The sequence below is a fragment of the Eublepharis macularius genome, chromosome 4 (genome assembly GCF_028583425.1).
Source record: "Eublepharis macularius isolate TG4126 chromosome 4, MPM_Emac_v1.0, whole genome shotgun sequence".
NCBI lineage: Eukaryota > Metazoa > Chordata > Lepidosauria > Squamata > Eublepharidae > Eublepharis > Eublepharis macularius.
Window position 1 is genome coordinate 170,389,400 of NC_072793.1, and position 20,951 is coordinate 170,410,350.

The 20,951-nt window shown below is 46.0% G+C and overlaps 2 protein-coding genes across 2 annotated transcripts in view; both read left to right on the forward strand.

Moving 5' to 3' along the window:
* Positions 1-2,351: 2,351 nt before the first annotated feature.
* Positions 2,352-10,930, forward strand: LOC129328678 (zinc finger protein 397-like). Its single transcript, XM_054977903.1, has 4 exons — positions 2,352-2,388; positions 4,668-5,712; positions 6,913-7,042; positions 8,644-10,930. Exons 2-4 carry the CDS (start codon positions 4,798-4,800, stop codon positions 9,912-9,914), a joined length of 2,316 nt encoding a protein of 771 aa, XP_054833878.1. The 5' UTR covers positions 2,352-2,388; positions 4,668-4,797; the 3' UTR covers positions 9,915-10,930.
* Positions 10,931-16,842: 5,912 nt separating this feature from the next.
* LOC129327822 (uncharacterized) overlaps positions 16,843-20,951 on the forward strand; it is a 30,508-nt gene continuing 26,399 nt past the window's right edge. The window contains exons 1-2 of the mRNA XM_054976575.1: positions 16,843-16,908; positions 18,185-19,521. Coding sequence (XP_054832550.1) covers positions 18,706-19,521 — 816 coding nt within the window. The 5' untranslated portion in view covers positions 16,843-16,908; positions 18,185-18,705. The remainder of the gene's footprint in view (positions 16,909-18,184; positions 19,522-20,951) is intronic.

Below are 20,951 nucleotides of genomic sequence, written 5' to 3' on the forward strand. Positions count from 1 at the left end.
TGGAGAAAAATGTTCAGTCCCTTTAACAGATTAATGGGATATGATTCTCTCCAGGCCAGGAAAAGCATCAGCTACCCGTTTCTATATATTAAGCCTTTATTCAACGGACAGCATGTCTTTCTCCTGGCTCATCAGCAACACCACATGTATGCCTGAGTTTCTTGGCTGGGATAAAAACGTGACTGGTATTTTTACAAATCTCTCCTGTTCTCCCATAGACACATTTCTTTTAAACTATGCAACTTCGGGGGGGGGGTAGTGCATGGAAACCCCACAGAAAAGCAACACCTGTTATGCTCTGCTAAGTAGACAGCTGCTAAAAAAACAAACACAAGAACCTCTGTTCATAAAGGGTGGTGTTTGGGACACAGGAAAAGGGTTACCAGTTGGCCAGAAAATCTTTGCCCAGCCTGCTCCTCTCCCTTTAGCAGGAGCCTGAGCCATAGCCACTGGTACAGAGTTTGGTTATCTTGAAATATAGCTAGGATTGTCATCTCTCAGTTGGGAAAATCCTGAAGAATTAGGGATGAAGCCTGGGGAGGGAGTAGTTTGGGAAAGAGAGGGACCTCAGCTGGGTATAATGCCATACAATCAGCCCCCCATAATGGAGACCCAAAGCAGCCCACCCTCCAAAGCATCTCTCCCTGGAGGGGAACATTTTTCCACAGAGTCCCCTTGCCTGAATAGAAGATCCATTAGTAGGGTTAGGGCTGGCTCCAGCATCGCCGGCACCTGAGGCAGCTTAATGCTGCCTCTATGCGCACGTGCGCACGCTAGACTGCGTGATGCCGTCACTGCATGTGACGTCATCACGCAGGGGCTGGCGCGCGCCGGAGGGGGCCTCCAGCCCTCCCTTTCAGTTGCTTTGTGGGCCAGGCGCAGCCAGCCACCCTGGCCGCTGGCTGCGTCTGGCCCACAGAGCAACTGAATGGGAGGCTGCCCGCTCAGCTGCCCCACACTGCTGCCGCCAACACGTGCTCCTGGCCTGCGGTGGCGGCGACAGCTCTGTGGTGCTCACCCCTGCCCATGGGCCAGCACCCCTCTGGCGCCTTAGAGCCCTGAGGTGGCAGCCTCACCGGCCTCAATGGGCGGGCCAGCCCTGAGTAGGGTTCCCAGTTGCCCACTGGTGGCAGGCATTCTCCTGTGGGTTTGCCCTGTTGCTTGCCAATTGCTGGCTATTGGTGGCATTCAGCTCGGGAAAGCATGCATTGGGCGTGCTCCCTGTGGGGCGTGATAATGTCATTTTCTGAAGTGATGTTATTGCGCTGGCCACAGGTGTGCTCCCACACTTCCCTGGGGCCAATTTTGGCTCCAAATGGGCTAGAGTTAGCCCGGTGTGAAGTGCATGAGCACACCCATAACCAACGTGATGACATCACTTCCCAGAAATGATGCCATCATGCAAGTGCCAGGAGCACATGGGCACTTTGCGCATGTGTGGAAGTGAACACCCACAAGGCACAAGGTGAGTGCCAGGTCTCCCCTCCCACTGGGAGGGTATAGGGACCTGGCAACTCTAGTCAATGGTCTCTGTTTACCTCAGATATTCCGTTTTCAATCCTGGTCAGTCACATCCACCCACATCCATTCTTGTCCTTTTGGGAAACGTTTATTTTATTTACGTTAGTCCACCTTTTACATTAGTCCTCCTTTATTTACATTAGTCCACCTTTCTCACTGAAACTCAAGGGGGATTATCTTGTGAAAATTTTCTTTGTGTTACTTGCTAGCATTGTCCATCCTTGTCTCAAGGCTGGGTCCTTGTGTGGTGTCGTGGCCAAAGTGTTGAACTAGGATGTGGAAGAGCCCGGTTCAAATCCTCATTCCGCCAGGGAAGCTCACCGGGTGCCCTTGGGCCAGTTACACCCTCTCGGCATAACTTACCTCACAGGTTTGTTGTTGCAAGAATAAAAGGGAGGAGAGGAGAACTATGGAAGCTGCTTTGGGTCTCCATTATGGAGACAGGTGGGGTATAATTGAAGTAAATAATAATAAATAAATAAATAGCCTGGGGGGAAGGGGAGCCAGGCTGTGAACAAAGGTGCATCAGGACTCTGGTTCCTTTCCTTGTCAAAAGCAGGTAAAGCATTCAGCTTTAGCACTGCAGGCTTTCAGTCCAGTGGCATCTTAGAGACCAACAAAATTGTCAGAGTGTGAGCTTCTGAGAATCAAAAGAAGAGGCCCATATTACTTCAAAGCGCCCCCCCCCCCGCGCGCCTCTCTTCTTGCTGATGGCTGTTCTAAGAAAGCAATCTGAAGGGTTAAGACAAGCAAGTTCCCTAGAATGAAAGTCCTAGAGAGGCAAAAAAACCTTCAGAGACCCGAGTTCCTTCCTTCCGGTTGGAATTTTCAGCAGCTGCCCAGCAGGAGGTGAATGGCGGCCTCGTGGTGAGTTAGGGGGCTTAACTGGGGATGTGTCCCATAGGGGAGGGGTAAAGTTACAGAAAATGCAGGGAGGGAGGGGCTTGGCTGCACTGTGTAAGGCCGGAAGGCAAAGTAATTCCCCCGGGCAGTTACCTAAATCCTTTGATAGGGATATCTGCTCCCTTACCTTGCAGTCTGCATAAGAACAATTTCACAGGCACAAGCTCAGATCTAAAGTGTGCAAGTTTTAGTGTTAACACAGAACTCTTCTTCAAGCGTTCCCTATAGTCGATGGCTGTTGTGGGTTTTCCGGGCTGTATTGCCGTGGTCTTGGCATTGTAGTTCCTGACGTTTCGCCAGCAGCTGTGGCTGGCATCTTCAGAGGTGTAGCACCAAAAGACAGAGATCTCTCAGTGTCACAGTGTGGACACTTTTCCACACTGTGACACTGAGAGATCTCTGTCTTTTGGTGCTACACCTCTGAAGATGCCAGCCACAACTGCTGGCGAAACGTCAGGAACTACAATGCCAAGACCACGGCAATACAGCCCGGAAAACCCACAACAGCCATCGTTCTCCGGCCGTGAAAGCCTTCGACAATACATCGTTCCCTATAGTCCTTTTTTAAAAAAAAGCCTTTAGAAGATGGGGCTTCTTCTCCTCCCTTTTGCTATTCAATAGTAGGTGGGAAGTCCCTTTAAAGCTGAGGCTAGCTTCCTATAGCCATAGCTCCCGCCCCACACACACACGCCAGTTTGCAGGTTTCTTTTTAAAACGGATTGCTTTGCTCAGTCCTGCATTCCTCTATCTCCTGTTTCCTTCCATGTCAATCATGCTATCCAAAGCCATTTAGGTAAAATTGAGTTCCTTCTAATGGCAGTAAAAATAAGGAGGATGTAGCAATCCAATTTATCCACCTATATTGTTTCCCCCAGGATCCTGGGGAGAAACCTTTTCTGAACTTTTCTGGCACTGTTTTAAATGCATGTCTGCATTCAAAACAGATGCCTTATCAGTAAATCTACCAGCGTTCTTCATGCTTTTGTAAACTTGCCAAGTTAGCCTGTTGGTTCATCTGGCTTTTAGTAGGTGTTGAGGATGCCAGGAGTAAAATTTAATGCCTTCAGTGTACAGGACATGGGCTGTACCATTGAGCCATCCCATCCCTTCTGTAAAGGAGCAGAGGATTAAATCAGCATCCTGGATGTTTTTTCACTGTGAGCTTTTTCAGTGTCTTCTTGAAATCTGGATTATAAATTACTTTATCTGGGCTCATGGTTGTTCATAGTTTCCTAATTGGCCCTCCCTCTCTACGTTCCTCCAGGACAACTTTGCTCATCTGAACAGGGTCACCTGCAGGTGCCACCGTGTGCATGGGCGAAATCAACCCTGCACATGGGTGAACAGCCGCCTGTTCACGGACTTTCTCTGTGGTGGCCCCTACCCTGTGGAATGGCCTGCCTAAGGAGGTCAGGAGAGCCCCCCACTCTCCTGGTTTTCCGCAAATTATGCAAAACTGAATTACTTTAAAAGGCTTTTGTATTGTAGGGAGGGGGTCTCAGATACTCTGCTAATGAGTTCGGGACCATAGACTTCACCACTATGTTGCTTTAAATATGTGCTCCTATGTCAGCCCTAGAATTGCTTATGTTCTGTTTCAGTATTTCTTCAGCTATACGCTGGATTCTTGCTTAATGTTAATGTCTTTGTAAACTTGTGTTTATTTACCCTATGGCATTGTTTATGAAATTGTCCTTGATACTAACTGTAGTAAGCTCACACTGTGTAATCTGCCTTGAGTCTCAGTGAGAAGGGTGGACCATAAATGACATAAGGTTCTCCCCACCACTGCACCTTGTTAATTTGTTTTATTATTTGTGTATTGATTTTAGTTTTTGTTTTTTATCGATTTTAACTGTTCACCGCCCAGAGCCCCTGGGGATGGGCGATATATAAATTGAATAAATAAATAAAATAAAATAAAATAAAAATAAAAGCAGGATGCAATTTATGCCGGTAAATTTTGAGCAATTTAAAATAAGGGCTAGAAACATGAACCGGGCCACAGAGTTTAGAGAGGATGGGATGTGAATGCTGTGAGTGGGATTGATAGGAGGGGCAGAATGCAGGAGTTCTTGGCTAAGGTTGTGCTATGCTGCCGTTTTTCAAATGTTGAGTTGATCAGTTTTATTGGCTGTTGACTTTTCTTGTTTTTTCTTTTCTTTTCTTTTTAAAATACTGTTATAAACTTCTTTTTGTGCAGCTGTGAAACATTTAAAAAAAACAAATGGCTTTTCTTTCAGGGAAGATCCGCTCCAGAACGACATCGCCACCCATTCTTAACACCCTTCCAGCCTGGAAACTCCAGTAACCTGCAGAGGTCTTGAGAGAATTCACAAGACGATCCTGTGGTAACTGTTTGCTTTGGACAAAATGGCTGCTGAGCACAGAGCACCATCTGGTTTGGGGGTTGAGTTCCAGCCCCAACTAGAGCAGGAGGCACTGTTTGAAAGGGAGTTGGGGGAGCTGGAACGGGCAGGCCCTGTTATGAGGCAGGAAATGGGGGAGCTGGAGGTAACAGGCCCTGCTGCTTTGGGGGAGGAAATGGAGGAGCCAGGGTCAGTAAAACCCGGGACAGAAGAGGTAATGGAGGGGCTGGAGAAAGAGGGCCCAAAGCAGGAGCCAGAAGAGTGGGAGAAAACTCCTGGGGTCTCTCAGGCAGAGCGTGTTGGGGATTCTGTGCCAGGATGGCAAGAGCAACTTAAACAAGACCCCAGCCTGGGGCTTCTTCCACAAAGGGATGCCAGAGAGAGACAGGCAGTCCTCCCAAAAGCAGAGTCTCCTGGGTTTGACAGCAGGATGCCCCAGATGGCAGAGTCCTCATGCCAGGAGGCTACTCAGACTTTTCTGGCCTCCATTAAAAGAGAGGCAGATGACAGCCAGTACCCCTCAGAGGAGTGGGAGGTCCCAACACAGCCAGGCTTGGGTGAGGAAGCCCCTAGGCTGGGAAATGTCTCTGAGAAAATGGAGGAAGAGGTCCCGGATGAGGACACAGTTGTCTCAGAGATACAGCGCCAGCACTTCAGGCAGTTCCGTTACCGTGAGGCCGAAGGTCCCCGCGAGGCCTGCAGCCGACTTTGGTTCCTTTGCTGCCGGTGGCTGAAGCCAGAGAGACACACTAAAGAGCAGATCATGGAGCTGTTGGTTCTGGAGCAATTCCTGGATATCCTACCCTCAGAGATCCAGAGCTGGGTCATGGAAGGCTGCCCGAAGACCTGCGCCCAGGCGGTGACCTTGGCGGAAGGTTTCCAGCCAAGGAAACGGGTGCCTGAGAGGCATGATGAGCAGGTGAGAATACAGCTTGTTCTAAGGGTAGGCAATGTGGTGTAGTGGTCGGAGTGTTGGACTAGGGTCTGGGAGACCCAGGTTCAAACGTTAATGGAGGGGGTTACTTCTTTTTATGGTCTGAAGTCTGTCTTATGGATGCTTCTTAAGGTTATTTTTATGCCATAGAGTTTTTGTTTATGCGTGTTGTTTTAATATTGATAATATTGGTTGGTTTTGTGATTTGCAATTGTTTGTTTTTCCTTTGTGAGTCTCTCTAAGCAGTTCTCTGGAGAGGCAGCTGATCAGTTTTTTAAATAAATAAATCCCCAGTGCTGCAGCCCAGGAACAACACAACCTTTTTGCAGTTACAGAACCACCACCCCTGCTCCGTTGTTATTGCCATCCTGGTAGGGTTTAAACTGCATCCAGCTTGGGTGAGCCAAATAGAGCCAGAGGCTCCATTCTCAAAGTGCCATTTTTTGGATGCTGGGGCAAACCTCCACTCTGGATTCTGCCCCTTTTTTCAGCCCTGACTTGTTGATGCAGCCGAGAGCTGCCATTTTTAACAATGAGCTCCTTTCCAGTCTCATAAATGCAGGGCTTTTTTTCGGCTGGAACGTGGTGGAACAGAGTTCCGGCACCTCTTTCCTCTCCCTCCCCCAGCAAAATCCGTGTTACTGTGTCAAGCGTGGGAGGAGGCATGACAAGAGCTCCCCTTGTCCTGTTTGCTAGTCGTAAACTACAAATCCCAGAAGCCAGCAGGGAATTCTAGGCAGTGATTTACACACATGTGTCCCTGCTGCTGGTGCTGGGGGAGGAGTCTTTCGCTCCCCTCTCTGAGTCCCCGCGGCTGGCTGGGGCACACACTAGTGCCATGCATCTCATTTAGCCTGGACTGCATCTGGGGCAAATGCCACCACTGCAGCTGCCTGTTTTAGCTAGCAGCTGCTGCAGTGCATGGGTTTCCAAAGGAAAATGCAGTGCCTGCACTCCTTCTGCTACCAGATTGCCTAACCTGCTGTGGGAGAATCCACAGACAAACTGTATATAGCAGAGCACATATAAAGGTCTTCATAGAAAGATCACATCGGTTGAAGTTGTTATGGATCTCTTCAAAGAATCCCATGTGTTTCTCCCTCATTTTCCTCTTGAGAGTTCCACCACCTCTTTTCCCAGGGAAAAAAAGCCCTGCCTAAATGTGCCCTTCATTTCTGCTTTCAGGTCAAGGTGTCAACTAAAGAAGGAATCCCAGATTTCTCCGAGACAGAGCAGGCTCTATTGCCTTGCAAGCTGAAGCCAGTTGGCAGGGAGGCTGGGACAGAGGGTGGCTCTGGGGGTGTGAACTTGACAGGTAAGAACTGCTTTGCAGTCAAGTTCTGAGTGCGGTAAAAAAAAAGGGGGGCGGGGTTTCCTGGAGCTTCTGGAGATATCAGTCTGGGAATATTGATCCATTCCATCTGCTGGTAGCCAATGCTTCTGTCATGCTCTAGGGCTGAGAGTAGCGGGGAAACGAATGAGCTGCAATCCTGCAAAACCAGGTAATCTGAACCCTACCACTCTTTTCCTCTCCTACAAGCCTCCCCCCCCAATCTGCATATTTTTGCCAGCTCTGCGTTGGAAAATTCCTGGAGATTTGGGGGTGGTATTTGGGGAGAGAAGGGACCTCAGTGGGGTATAATGCCGTAGAGCCCACCCTCCAAAGGAGTCGTTTTCTTTGTGAGATCTAGTCTCTGTAGTCTGGAGATCATTAGCCGTTCTGGGAGATCTCCAGGCCAGATCTGCAGGTTGGCAACCCTACATCTGCAATATGGGGATGGTGATAATACCGACCCGCTTCACAGGATTGTTGTACAGCTTGCAACAAGCAAATAATTTCTGTGGGCTTGCTATGTCGGTCAGTTGCAGCAAAAATAAATGGATATCTTGCAGCACTTTAATTAAGTTTTTAAATTTTTTTTTAACATAAGTGATTTGAATGCTGAAAGTGCAATATAAGTGCTCTGTCTCCAGTAACCAGCTGCTTGATTTTTGAAGGTGGGGCCACCTTGTGTGGGGTCTCAATGACAGTCTTAACAGATGGGCAGGTTCCTATGGGAGAAGATGGTCCGAGGGGGAAAGACCTGGGTCTTAGCTGTCTTTGTCAAATTCTTCCTGGGACTGGGGGTACCTTAAGCACTGCTTGCTTTAACACAAAATTGCCCTGTTGTGAAACCCCCTAAGTTTTCATGCAAGCCGTATGTGACGCTTTGGAATATTGCAAGCTGCCCTGAGTTTCAGGAGAAAGGCGAACCTTTTAAAAGTAAATAAATAGGAATTGGGTTTAATTGTACACCACAGAAAAGAGGGGTAAAACCCTTCAAAATACTCGTAACAACAAGTCAATAATCTCTTCTAACGACAGGGTTGCCAAGTGTCGGGTTGGCCGTGGAGATCTCTGTAGACTGGAGATCAGTTGTAATTCCAGGAGATCCGTTCCCCTGTGCTGCTTTGGAGGGTAGATGCTATAGCATTATACCCCAGTGAAGAATCTCCCGAGTCCACCCCCCCTCAAATCTCCAGGCATTTCCCACGCCGAAGTTGGCAAGCCTATTTAAAGCCTGGAACAATGGAGCAGGAGGAGATGTCGTTAGAAACAGACTTAATCCTCACTGGCCCTTTTCTTCTGGACAGTTTATTTTATTTATTTATTAGATTTATAGTCCATTCTCACGTGACTATAGCCCATGACTGCCGTTTGGGTGTTGTCATCCTTAGCAGAAGGAATCTTGCGAGGGGAGTGCTATATGTTTGCATGTACGGGCGGGAGATGGATTGCAGCCAGCCCACCCCAGAAGTCTCTGCTGTGTACAGAGTTTTCTTGCCACATATTTCATCCAGCACAGGGAGTTACTTTTAGCTAGTTTTTTAAAAATACCCTTTGTAAAGCTTCAGTTGTTCTCTTTACTCCAGCAGGGGAGCAACTGTCGGCTACGAGTAAGGATGAGGCGAGTAATCAACGTGATGGTTCTGGTGAGGACGAAACCAACAGGGTTCTGATGGGCCGTGCTGAAGAGGAAGTTTCTCGGTGCAAGGAGCCGACAGAAGCTTCTGGAAGTTGGCAAAGTCCAGAACAGCCTCAGAGGAATTCTCCAGGGAAAAAAACAGAAACGCTTCACAGAAGTGAGGAAACTCTGAGTGGAAGTGCCGGCCAACAGAAAGTCCACATGGTGAAGAGTGAGTGTGTGGAGGATGAGAGCAGCTTGGTGGACAATTCAGACATAATTGAATTTAAGGTGACCCACACAGGTGATATGCCCTATAAATGCTTGGACTGTGGGAAGAGCTTCAATTACAGCACCAGCCTGGTGAGACACCAGAGAATCCACACAGGGGAGAAACCGTACAAATGCTTGGACTGTGGGAAATGCTTTTGCCAAAGTTCAGGCCTCTCAATCCACCAGAGGATCCATGCCGGGGAGAAAGCATATCAGTGTTTGGACTGCGGGAAAAGCTTCCGTGTGAAGTCACACCTGATTCGGCACTCCATCATCCACAAGGGAGAAAAACCGTACAAATGTCCTGAATGCGGGGTTAGCTTCTGCGAAAGATCAGAGCTGAGAATCCATCAGAGAATCCACACGGGAGAGAAACCATACAACTGTGCTGACTGTGGGAAAAACTTCTGCCGGAAGGCAGATCTCACTCTCCATCAGAGAATCCACACAGGAGAGATGCCGTACACGTGCTTGGAGTGTGGGAAAGGCTTCCGCTGGAGCTCAAATCTCATTACTCATCAGAAAACCCACACAGGGGTGAAACCATTTGAATGTGCTGAATGTGGGAAAAGTTACTACTCCAACATGAGCCTGGTTAGGCACCAGAGAGTTCACACAGGAGGGACCCCATATATCTGCTCTGACTGTGGGAAGAGCTTCTGTGATAGCACTAGTCTGACCAGACATCAGAAGATCCACACGGGGGAGAAGCCGTACACCTGCACAGACTGTGGGAAAAGCTTCAACCGCAACTCAAATCTCATTTCCCATCAGAGGACCCACACGGGAGTGAAGCCATTCCTGTGCGTTGACTGTGGGAAAAACTTCCGATCCAAATCGGAACTTCACAGGCATTACACGGTCCATGTGGGAGAGAAAAGTCTGGGGGGTAACCCAGGGGCTCCTGCACCGGAGAGAACTGACAGCGAAGAGAAAAACAGCAGTGAACAGAAGGTTATGAAGGAGTAAATGGGGAGCGGTGGGAGGAGAAATCCTGCCGTAATTAGAAACTAAAATCACTCCGCTTATCACCCCACATAAAGCCCATCAACATTCTTGTTTTGCAGAGGATGAGTAAAAAAAAAAAAAGCTCAAAGCTTTGCATTCCCATCTTGAGGAATAATTTCCAGTTTCCAACATCCCAGCAATTTGCGGTACCCTTGACTAGAAACCTGTGGCCTTCGGTGCCACTGAATGTGCTGCCGTCACTTGTCGCTGCCGATCTTTTTTCTTTCCTTCTTTGTCCTTCCTCTTCCGAATATTGTAAGAACAATATCGTCCATGTGCTGATTAAATCAGGTCTCTGATCTCTGCATGTTCTCACATCTGAATTTAAACCGTTTTTTCCCCTTACAATACACGAATCCTTTTTTTTGTTGTTCTTTTATTTGTAGAGGCCGGCTCTCCCGCATGCTCTTAAGGAGTTCAATTATAAGGTGGAGCTTCAAATGCATTTGGATGAGGTCATATTCGAGGGCCGGTCTTGCTCTGGGTGCTTCCGTACCTTGATATGTGAAGCCTTAATGGCCTGAGCCAATAATTTCTCTAAACCTGGAGACTAACAGGGAAATATGGCCATCTCTGGATCTCATCGGATCTTTCAGGGGCCACTTGATTTCACAAATCACGTGAGGCTTGTTTCTCAGATAGCTAGCGACAGTATACAGTTCATACTTAAAGTATTTAAGCCACGTAGCATTCTTTTCTTTTTTGAAAGTACTTTTAAGTTATTAGGAAGTGCTGAAAAGCAGAATTAAATAAGTTTCGTATGAAATTTCCTTTGCTCTTTGTTCTGTTTGGAAAATGCGTTCCTCGCAACCCTTTCAAGGTTTCTTTCCAATTTCCCTTGTCTGTGTGCCTCTCAATGAAGATAATGTTCTTTTAGTATAATATGTTGCATGACATTTTCCTCAGGTGGCAACTTCCCTCCCCCTACAATAGCTACATGTTCTGCACATTTTACTTAGTAAAAATCATTCATCTGTTTTGATGTGTCTTTATTTGGAGGGTTGCTTTCTCTAACCTCTGAACTAGAAAATACCAGAAAAGAAGAGAGGTCTCCTTTGGCCAGAAAAATGGGAGTCTGTGATGTGGAGCCAGCATTGGGAGTTGAGGCATGCCGCTACGTTGCCGCTGATGGGATGGCACGCTGTGGCCAGAGATCCTTAGCTCATCTGCTCCCAGTGGGAATAGGAGATATCATGGAGGCTTCGGCAAAGACTACCACTTCATGATGGAAGGAGTGGAGTGTATGTCTATGTTCATTTTCGCTTCGCCAGCACCAGGAGTGTGCAAGTGTTGCATATGTGTGAGCACATAAGCATGGAAATCGAGTCATTGGTGGGCATCTAGCCTAGGCCTCCCAAAACCTGGACCTGGCCTGGTTGACTAACAATAGTTTGTTTTCCTAGGAGGGGCTTACCCTTCTAACAGGCACTGTTGGTAGTGAGCGGGCAAGGAAGTCAAGGGGGAGTGGGTGTGGTGAGACCTGAGTCAGTAGATTAGACGGGTTCAGATATCACGGTATGTGCTAAGCCACAATCTGAAACCAAAACCATGCAGATGTTTCTGAAAACACAAACCAACCATGGCTGAGAACTGCTGCTGCGTCTTTCTGAAGTCATGAGTTAACCTAAGGGTTGGTGTGATTGGTTTAGTTACGGTTCATCAAGACCTCATAGGGTGCTGTGTTCATGCACATGCATTAAGTGACACGTGATCTGTGTACCATGCTGTATGGGTAAGTTTTTGATGCCCTGACCTGAGTGGCTCAGGCTAGGCTGATCTCATCAGATCTCAGGAGGTAAGTAGAGTTGGCTTGGATAGTTAGTATTTGGATGGGAGACCACCAAGGAAGTCCACGATCACTAGAAGGAGACAGGAAAGGGTAAGCACGTCTGAAAACTCTACAGGGTCACCACAATTTGGCTGATGGCGCTTTACGCATAAGTTTTTTATACTTGCCCATTTTCTCATTTAATTAAAGGATGCTTAAATACCTGCCAGCTCAGCTCATGATCTGTTTGGCAGTTGTGAATAGGGAGCAGATTTTTCATCAGGCAATTCAGCTGTTTCTGAAACTTTTGAGTAGAGATGGGCATGAACTGGAAAAAACCCAAACCATGTGGTTTGTGGTTCGTCAAATTTCACGAACCATGAACTTTCACTAACATACCCCTGGTTTGCAAACCGGTTCGTTTGGTTAGTGAAAACGTCACATCCGGGTCAGAAAATCATCACTTCCGGGCCAGGAGAAGTTCACTTCTGGCTCAGCAGAAGGTCAGCACCAGGCTCTGCAGTGACAAACCAAAAAACGAACCAAACGAACTAGTCTAAAAGTTCGTGGTGTTTCATCAGAAATGGGATCTGATGAACCGTGGTTCGCGAACCACAAACCAGCCGGGTTTGTGCTTAATTTTGGTTCATATTTTGGATCGTGCCCATCTCTACTTTTGATCCTGTTTGTTAGGTTACTTTTCATGTTTTCGTACAGTACAGTGCAATTGGCAGTGTTTCATGCATGTGCATTATTGCACAACCCAATGGGCGTCCTATTTTATTTATTTGTCATTCATAGTCCTCCTTTCTCACTGAGACTCAAGGTGGATTACATAGTGTGTGATTAGTACAATCAGTATCAAGGACATTTCCATAAACAATGCCATAAGGTAAATAAATACAAGTTTATGAAGACATAGCAATATTAAGGATCCAATACAGAATTGAAGAAATGCTGAAACGGAACATAATCAGTTCTAGGACTGACATTAGACAACATGAAGTGCGGGTAGTATATAGGAGTACATATTTAAAGTTGTGAGGTCTATGGTCTATGCATCATTTGCTGAAAGCCCGGAGAGTGGGGGCTCTCCTGACTTCCTCAGGCAGGCCATTCCACAGGATAGGGGCCACCACAGAGAAAGCCCCTGAATGGGCTGCTGTTGATTTCGCCCATGTGCAGGCTGGCACCTGCAGGAGACCCTGTTCAGATGAGCGAAGCTGCCATGGAGGAACCCCCTCCAGATCTGCAGTTGCTGCATATGTCTAAGTCAATCCTATAAATATTTTATTTATAATCTGCCTTTCTCACTGAGATTCAAGGCAGATTACACAGTGTAAGTCAACACGATCAACAGCTGGGGCAGTCTATAAATGATACAATAGGATATAGGTAGCAGAAACGTGAAAACAAAAGGAAATCCAATACAAGGCTGAAACACTTGAAACCAACATAACTATTTGATATAACATATTAAATATCATGGAAGCAATCCAGTAGAAACATACTTACAGTAGCAATACACAGTAGTATAGTCTATAGTCCCTATTTCTTAACAAAGCATCTCTGAATCATTTCCTTACACTACAGCCTACTAACTGCGCAAGAGAGCCCTCCTGAATTTTTTTCAATTTCGCATAGTTTGCAAAAAGGAGAGTGGGAGATTTTCTGATGTCTTCTGGAACACTCTTTAAAAACTCTTGAGTTTAAAGCTGGGTTATTGACATTATTTCATGTATGCGCATTTTTGCACAGCCTTATGGCCAGTATGCCCCCTCCCCTTCTGACGTTTAGTTCCCTGACCTGGCCATCTGTGACCTTGGGTAGAATCCTTTCACTGCACAAATACACAGGTTTTTGAGGCGGATGGAAGGCATGTGATTGCGCTTGCATGTTTGCTGTGATGCTGGGGTTATCTCTAATTTAAATCAAGTCTAGAGTTTTTTGTTTGTTTGTTTTTGTCGTGGTCTCTCCCTCCCCAGAAAGGATGGTCTGGAAAAGGCAGTTGCAGAATTATACAAGCAGCCATTTTGTTTTCTCACAGTGACCTCTAGATGTCTCTGAGAAGTGGAGGGTAGTTTACGGCCCACATTTGTTAGTTCCTTTGCAGTTATAGGTATTTAGTGGTACACTGCCTCTGAACATGGAGGTTCCATTTAGCTATCTTGGCCAGTAGCAACTAGAAGTAGCCCTCATTAATTTGTCTAATCCATTCTAACACCATGTCAGGAGACACCCTCATATCTCCTACCTGAGAATCACATCACTTAATCCTTTGAAGAAGTACTTTGTTCGACTGGACTTCAGTTTAGTTTCCATCAATTTCTTACATATAACTCTTCTCTGGGACTGGATAAACAAACCAAGGACCAGGTGGAGTGAAGAGAAAGTGAAATAACTGTTCGGAGTTTTCCAAATGTTTAAATGTCATCTGAATTCAAGCATGACAGATTTTTCTGACTACTGAGCATCTGTAAAGCACTTCACACATGCATCTTGCAACTTGACAGCAGCCCTGTGAGGTAGGCCAGTATTATGATACCCATGTTGCAGACTGGCTGTAAGACAGTGGCTTGAAGCCAACAAGTGAATTTTTGGCAGAGGTAGGATTTGAACCATGGACTCCTGGACCACAGCTCATCTCTTAGCCACACACTTCACTGTTCTAGGCTTTTTTTTTCATCCATGCTGCTCCTTCATATAGTTTCTCGGAGTATGACCCCTCCTTACCCCGTCTGTACTGATTGTTTTTGGAATATATAATGTCTTCTTTTTGTTAGTTCCCTGCCCCCAGTCATGAAATGACTGTGTGCTGTTATATTTTATTATTTATTTACTCATTTATATGCCGCCTTTCTCCCCAATAGGGACCCAAAGCAGCTTACTTACATTGTTCCCCTCTCCTCTATTTTATCCTCGCAATAACCCTGTGAGGGAGGTTAGGCTGAGAGAGAGAAACTGGCCCAAGGTCACCCAGCAAGCTTCCACAGCAGAGTGGGGATTTGAACCTGGGCGCTTCTCAGACCAGTCTAACCACTACACCACACTGAGGGGTTTTTTTGCTGTTATAGTTTTATCTGTCCCATGGATTTATAGCTTTACATCTAGTTTACAGTTAAGTTGTTTTGATTTTGACAATTTAAATAATAAATGACTTTAAAAATAAAATACGAATATTTAGTGTTAGTGTTAGTTATTGCTGGGTTATGGCCACATAATATGCAAACGTATTTATGGCTGATTGAGAGCAGAACTTTCTTAGCTCCTTCCCAGTAACATCTCTCCTACAGGGACAGTCGAACACCCGCTTCATTTCAGCTCACATTCTGTTTGCCACTCACGAACAGGAGCGGATTTTTCGACAGACCAGTTTGTTTGTTCGTTGACCCATTTGTGGCTGTGAGACAGGTTGCTTCAATGATCTTTTTCTCTCAGTAAGTACAGCACAATTGGGTTTTCACACATGTGCGTTCTTATGCAGTCTACTGGAGTTCATCCCCCCCCCCCCCCATTTTGCTACACTGCTCTTTGGCTGAGCAAGGAAGTGTTTACGTAGACTTGAGTCAGGTATAAATCATGTAGAACGGTCCTAAAGAAACAGTGTGTTAAAAAATTCGTATTGTTCTTCTAAGTAGGCCTTAACGAAGTTCATAGCTGCTGATTCATTTTGTTCAGCTGGGTTTTCACACGAGCAGTTTTGCAAAAGCTTGCCGCAAAGCTGTTCAGGCATTTGAGTCATTCGTGCCAAATGGAACAGACCCAGTGATCAGCTCGCATCAGAGGGCTACAGTCAAACATGGTATGTTCAACTGTTGAACATATTCACTGTAAAATTCCATGCATCTCTACAGTCCTGTGTGTCAGGGATATTTTCATCCTCTGGGCCCATGGGAAGGAAGCACTAGAGATTTCATCAGGATTTCAACAACTTTCAACCTGCACCTGGTCTAATGTATATAATAGGTTCATTTTACAGGCCACAAGGGTACAACTGCACAATGAAAAACAAGCATCCACTTTATTCCAAAAACACTGAGTGCTACATATCTCTACATGTTACCAGCTGCTGCTCAAAACATGTCCCCCAATCCACCATCTACACTACAGCCAAATGAAACCAGCATGATGCAGTGGCTAGAGTGTCAGATTAGGGACCTGGGAACCCCCAATTTGAATCCCCATTCTGCTGTGGAAGCTTGGGCCTGTCACATACATTCTCAGCCTAATCTACCTCACAGGGTTGTTGTAAGGATAAAATGGAGGACAGCATTATAAGCTGTTTTGAGGTACCCCTTTGGGGAGAAAAGTGGTATAAATGAAGGAAATAAATACTTGGTTTCAGAAACGTTTGCCCTGGTTCCTAAGACATAGACTCATACATAGGACTGTGCAATCATTTCTGGTGTTAACTAGCTTAAAAAACGATGGGAAAGTATTTTATCACCACTTATGGATATTGTGAAGGGGCTTCGTACTTTTACTTGATTACATCTGAATTTTAAATAATTGCCTATCACTTTTTATTTCCTGTATTTCATATATATTTACTTATTTGTACCCCACTTTTTTCTCCACAGCAGGGATCCAGAGCAGCTTACATCATTCTCCTGTCCTCCATTTTATCCTCCCAACAACCCTCTGGGGTAGGCTGAGAGTGGTGACTGGCTCAAGGTCACCCAGCAACCAGTGGGGATTCCAACTTGGGTCTCCCAGATCCTCCTCCAAAATAACAACCATATTGGCTTTTTATCTTTGTAACTCCGTGAGTGTATAACAAAATGTCTGCCTAGGGAGGTCCCATTGCATACATCTGACAAAGTGGAATCTTTATGGAAGAATACAAATTTGTTTAGTCTTTAAGGTACCCTGAACTGAATACCTGAGAAAGGAGAGAGGTCCAAATAATGTGTTAAATACATAACATGTATCGGACATACCAAGTCTATTCACTACGCAGGCAGGATGGAGATGGGAAGTGTGTGGGTTAACAAAGCCTTTAAGAGAAAGAAGGAGGAAGTGCAGCTCACAAAGGGTTAAACTAACCAAGCTCAGTTTCCTAGAGAGGACCAGAAAGGGAAAGGGGGGGGAGTGTGTTTTTTTCTTAAACAAATGAGAGTGAATCCCCCTCCTTTTCACATTGGGATTCTCAGCAGCATCTGCGCACACCTGGAAATCAAAGGAAAGGTGAGTTAGGGCAAAGGTTTTCCCAGGAGGTGACTTCTGCAAGGGTGGAAAGAGTAATTATGAAACAGAAGGTGGGGTCTTTCGAATGCCAGTATGCACAAACAAACCTGCAATTATTAATGTGGCATAAGAAGACCCACGTCTTAACACATGCTGTTGTGGTGCGCAGGGGGTGGGGGCAGTGTTCTTTACTCAGGCATTTTTGTGTTGATTTTTTATTCTTCCTTCGTTCCCCCCCCCCAAACAAAAGCTTGTTTGTTTAAATCTTAATACTACGTAACTACATTTCGCTGTTAACAGATGCTTAATGAAATTTATTGCAGCTTTAATAAAAATGATTATATTGCCGTTTGAGATGGATTTCATGTATTTTAACATACAACTAAATGAGGGCTATATGTTTTGAAACTGTAAGGTGCCTTGAGCCTTCTCAGGAACGGCAGTTACAAATGTTTTACATGCAATTTTAAAAAAATAATTGCTCCTCTGTGATGAATATGTGGCTTATTTCTGCAGCACAAGTTTATTTGACTATGGCTGCTGAATTTATGTTAAGTTGCTGCTTACATTAAATTATTTTTTATTGTTAGTTGATTGCTTAAATTATACTGTAGATGGAAACCTTTGTAAGCTGCTATGGGATTCTTGGACTGAGAAGAGGTGAAAATATTTCAAGTAAAGAGGACTGCCAGGCCTCAGGATATGACCTGGATTCCTAGGCTTTGGATCTCTAGGGAAAAGACTAAAATCTTAGCATGAGATGCAAATAAAACAGGCTATTTTCTGCTCATCATAGACTGTTTCTCCACAGAATCCATCAGCCCAACCCCGAGTGATTTATAGTGTCAAACTAGAATGGTAGCATTATCATTTCCAGGTGGAGCCCACCTTTCTTCTGGAATTACTGATCTCCAGACTATAGAGATAGATCACCTAGAGAGGATGGATTCTATGGTATACCACAGAGCCTAGGAGAAACTTAAGTCCCTCCCTAGGCACTGCTCTCGAATCTCCCAAGCCAGAATTCGCAACCCGATAGGCCAGGGCAAATGGACTTAGCCCTGAGGGTTACTGGCTGATCTCAGACTGGTTGCTTTGACAGTTTTAACTTGCTTTATAGAGTCATTAGGAGGATAAAATAGTGGAGGGGAGAACTGCACACTGCCCTGTGCTCCTCAGAGAAAGGGTGGGATTAAAATTTGATAGAAGTGAAATATTGAGGATTTTTTCCTCCCCTCAATATGATCTTGGTCTCTGTCATTCTTTTTTCCTTCAGGAAGGAGCATATTTTCTTTATCCCGAATATCAGCAATTTGTACTTCAAATCCTGGGAGATCCAAATAATCCGCAATAGTTCCAAGAGACGTCCGTTGCTAATTTGGGGCCATCCTTTGGAGAGAGGGAGAGAGAAAATCCCAAGACCTTAAAATTCATTGAGGTTCTGATGGATTCTAAATGACATTGTAGAATTCATACAGATATAATCTGTAATTAATATTCTGTTTGCTTACAAATAAGACATCGTGAACAGTATTTTGGTGTGTTCACTTGGGGTACACTTTATTTTGGGGTACGCTTAGTGGCCCACCAGTCTTTAAATGCTTCAGAGTCCATTTAGGACACAGTGATTTTTTTTTATCCACACACCCCTCCTCCAAGGGAAAAGTTTCAGTGAATGCTCAGTTCTTCCTGCATGTGAGAAAGGTTGCACATAACACAAGACTGTGTTTGTAATTGACGTGAGAGTGTAGGTCCCAACTGAGGAGAAGCCTGAGGAACATTGGCCCAAGAGACAAAATGGCTGCCGAACAGGGAATTCTGTCAAAATTTGGTGTCCATTTTCAGACAGATGTAGAACATTGGAGGCCTCCCAGGATGAAAATGGAGGATGAAGAGCCTGAAGGCTCTAAAGAAGTGGAGGAATTCGTAGGGAGAAAGAAAGCTCCTCTGGTCATCCAGGCAGGGAGCATCAAAGAATTCCTGCAAAGAAGACCGGCTCAACAACTTAAAAAGGAATCAACTGAGGCACTCTTACAGCACTGGGAAACCCAGTGGCAAGAGTTTCTGAAAACAGTGGAGTCCCCTCACTCAAACTGGGGAATCCCACAGTTGCTGATGGAGCCCACCCCATGGGATGATACTAAGGCCTTTCTGGCCTCCTTTGAGCAAGTGGCCAGAGCCTGCCAGTGGCCTAAAGAAGTGTGGGCAATCCGACTCCTGCCGGCCCTCAGTGGAGAAGCTGAACAGGCTGTTAGCAGGCTGGATCCTAGAGACAGGGAAGATTATGGAAAGGTGAAGGCCACCATTTTGCAGTGGGATGCCATAAACAGGGAAAGGAAGCGCCAGCAGTTCAGATGCTTCTGCTACCAGGAGGCTGAGGGGCCGAGGGCCGTTTACAGCCAGCTCCGTGAACTTTGCCATGGGTGGCTGAAGGCTGAGAAGCAAACCAAGGAGCAGATCTTAGAACTGCTGATCCTGGAGCAGTTCCTGACGGTCCTGCCACCGGAAATGCAGAGCTGGGTCAGGGAAAGTGGCCCCGAGACCTGTTCCCAGGCAGTGGCCCTGGCAGAAGGATATTTACTGAGTCGGCAAGTGGCTGAGAGGAAAGAACAGGTGAGAATGTTTAATCCAGACCATCCCAGAAGGTCTTGAATCGGTGATGTGTTGTGGGAGGCGTATTTTTAGGGTTGGTAACTCTGGGTTGGGAAATTCATGGAGAGCTGGGGGTGGGGCCTCGTAAGGGCTGAGTTGGGGGATGGTTGCCAGCTGGGATAGAGTCCACCTCCAAAGCAGCCGTTTTCTCCATTATGACTCATCTCTGTAGTCTGGAGAGTGATTATAGTTTCAGGAGATATCCAGACCACGCTTGGAGTAGGGATGCCAGGTCCTCCTGGCAAACAATGGTAGGTGGGAGAGATTTACCGGGTCATGAGTGGGCTCGCTGTGGATGTCATTACACTGCCAGCAATGCGCTGATGTCACTCCAGTGTGCCCGGAAGTGATGCCAGTGCTTGTCCAGGTGACCCCAGGGGACGCTCTGGTATTTGGGGAAAGAGTTGTGCCCAAACACCGGAGCATCCCAGGGTCCCCCAGCAATGTATTGACATGACTTCAGGGTGCATGGAGAGTGACAGCAGCATTATGGGACACTGCTGAAATCCCCTCCCGTTTCCCACCATTGTTTCCCTTGCTGGCCAGCTGAGCAGTGGTGAGAAGCGCCCACAGGCAGCAGGGCCTGCCCCTACTGGGGGGATGGCAAGCCTGACTTGGAGGTTGGCAACTTCATATATTCTCGATGGACAAAAAGAAAGCTGGAAGCTGAGGGGAAGGAGCTTTTATATTTCTCTATTAGGATGATCATTAACATTACTAATAAGATTATCAGATCTCCCACTTCAGACTCAGGTTTTGGAACAGTAAGAGCAAGAATCCAGTAGCATCTTATATTTGTGGTAGGGTAAGAGCTTTCATGAGTCACAGCTCACTTCTTCAGATATCTGAGTATCTGAACTGAGCCGTGACTCACAAAAGCTCATACCCTACCACAAATTTTGTTAGTCTCATAGGTGCTACTGGACTCTCGCTCTTTTCTACTGCTACAGACAAACACGGCTACCCATCTTGAGCTATCAGATTTTGGAGCTCATCATTTGGACCTTGGCAGGTTGAAACATCCGGGCTGCTAAAACCTATCAGGGAGGGGCAGTGGCTTGGTGGTAGAACATCTGCTTGGCATACAGAAGATCCCAAATGCAGTTCCTGACATCTCCATTTAAAAGGAGTTTGAGTAGACAATACTGACCTCGATGGACCAGTGGTCTGATTCAGTATAAGGCAGCATCATGGGATTCATGTGACTGCACATATAGATTGGAGATCAAAGGAAATTATTTTTTTGGTGCAGAGAAGTTAGCCGTGTTAGTCTGTGGTAGCAAAATCAAAAAGAGTCCAGTAGCACCTTTAAGACTAACCAATTTTATTTTAGCATAAGCTTTCGAGAATCAAGTTCTCTTCGTCAGATGCCTGATACAGAGACTGGACAG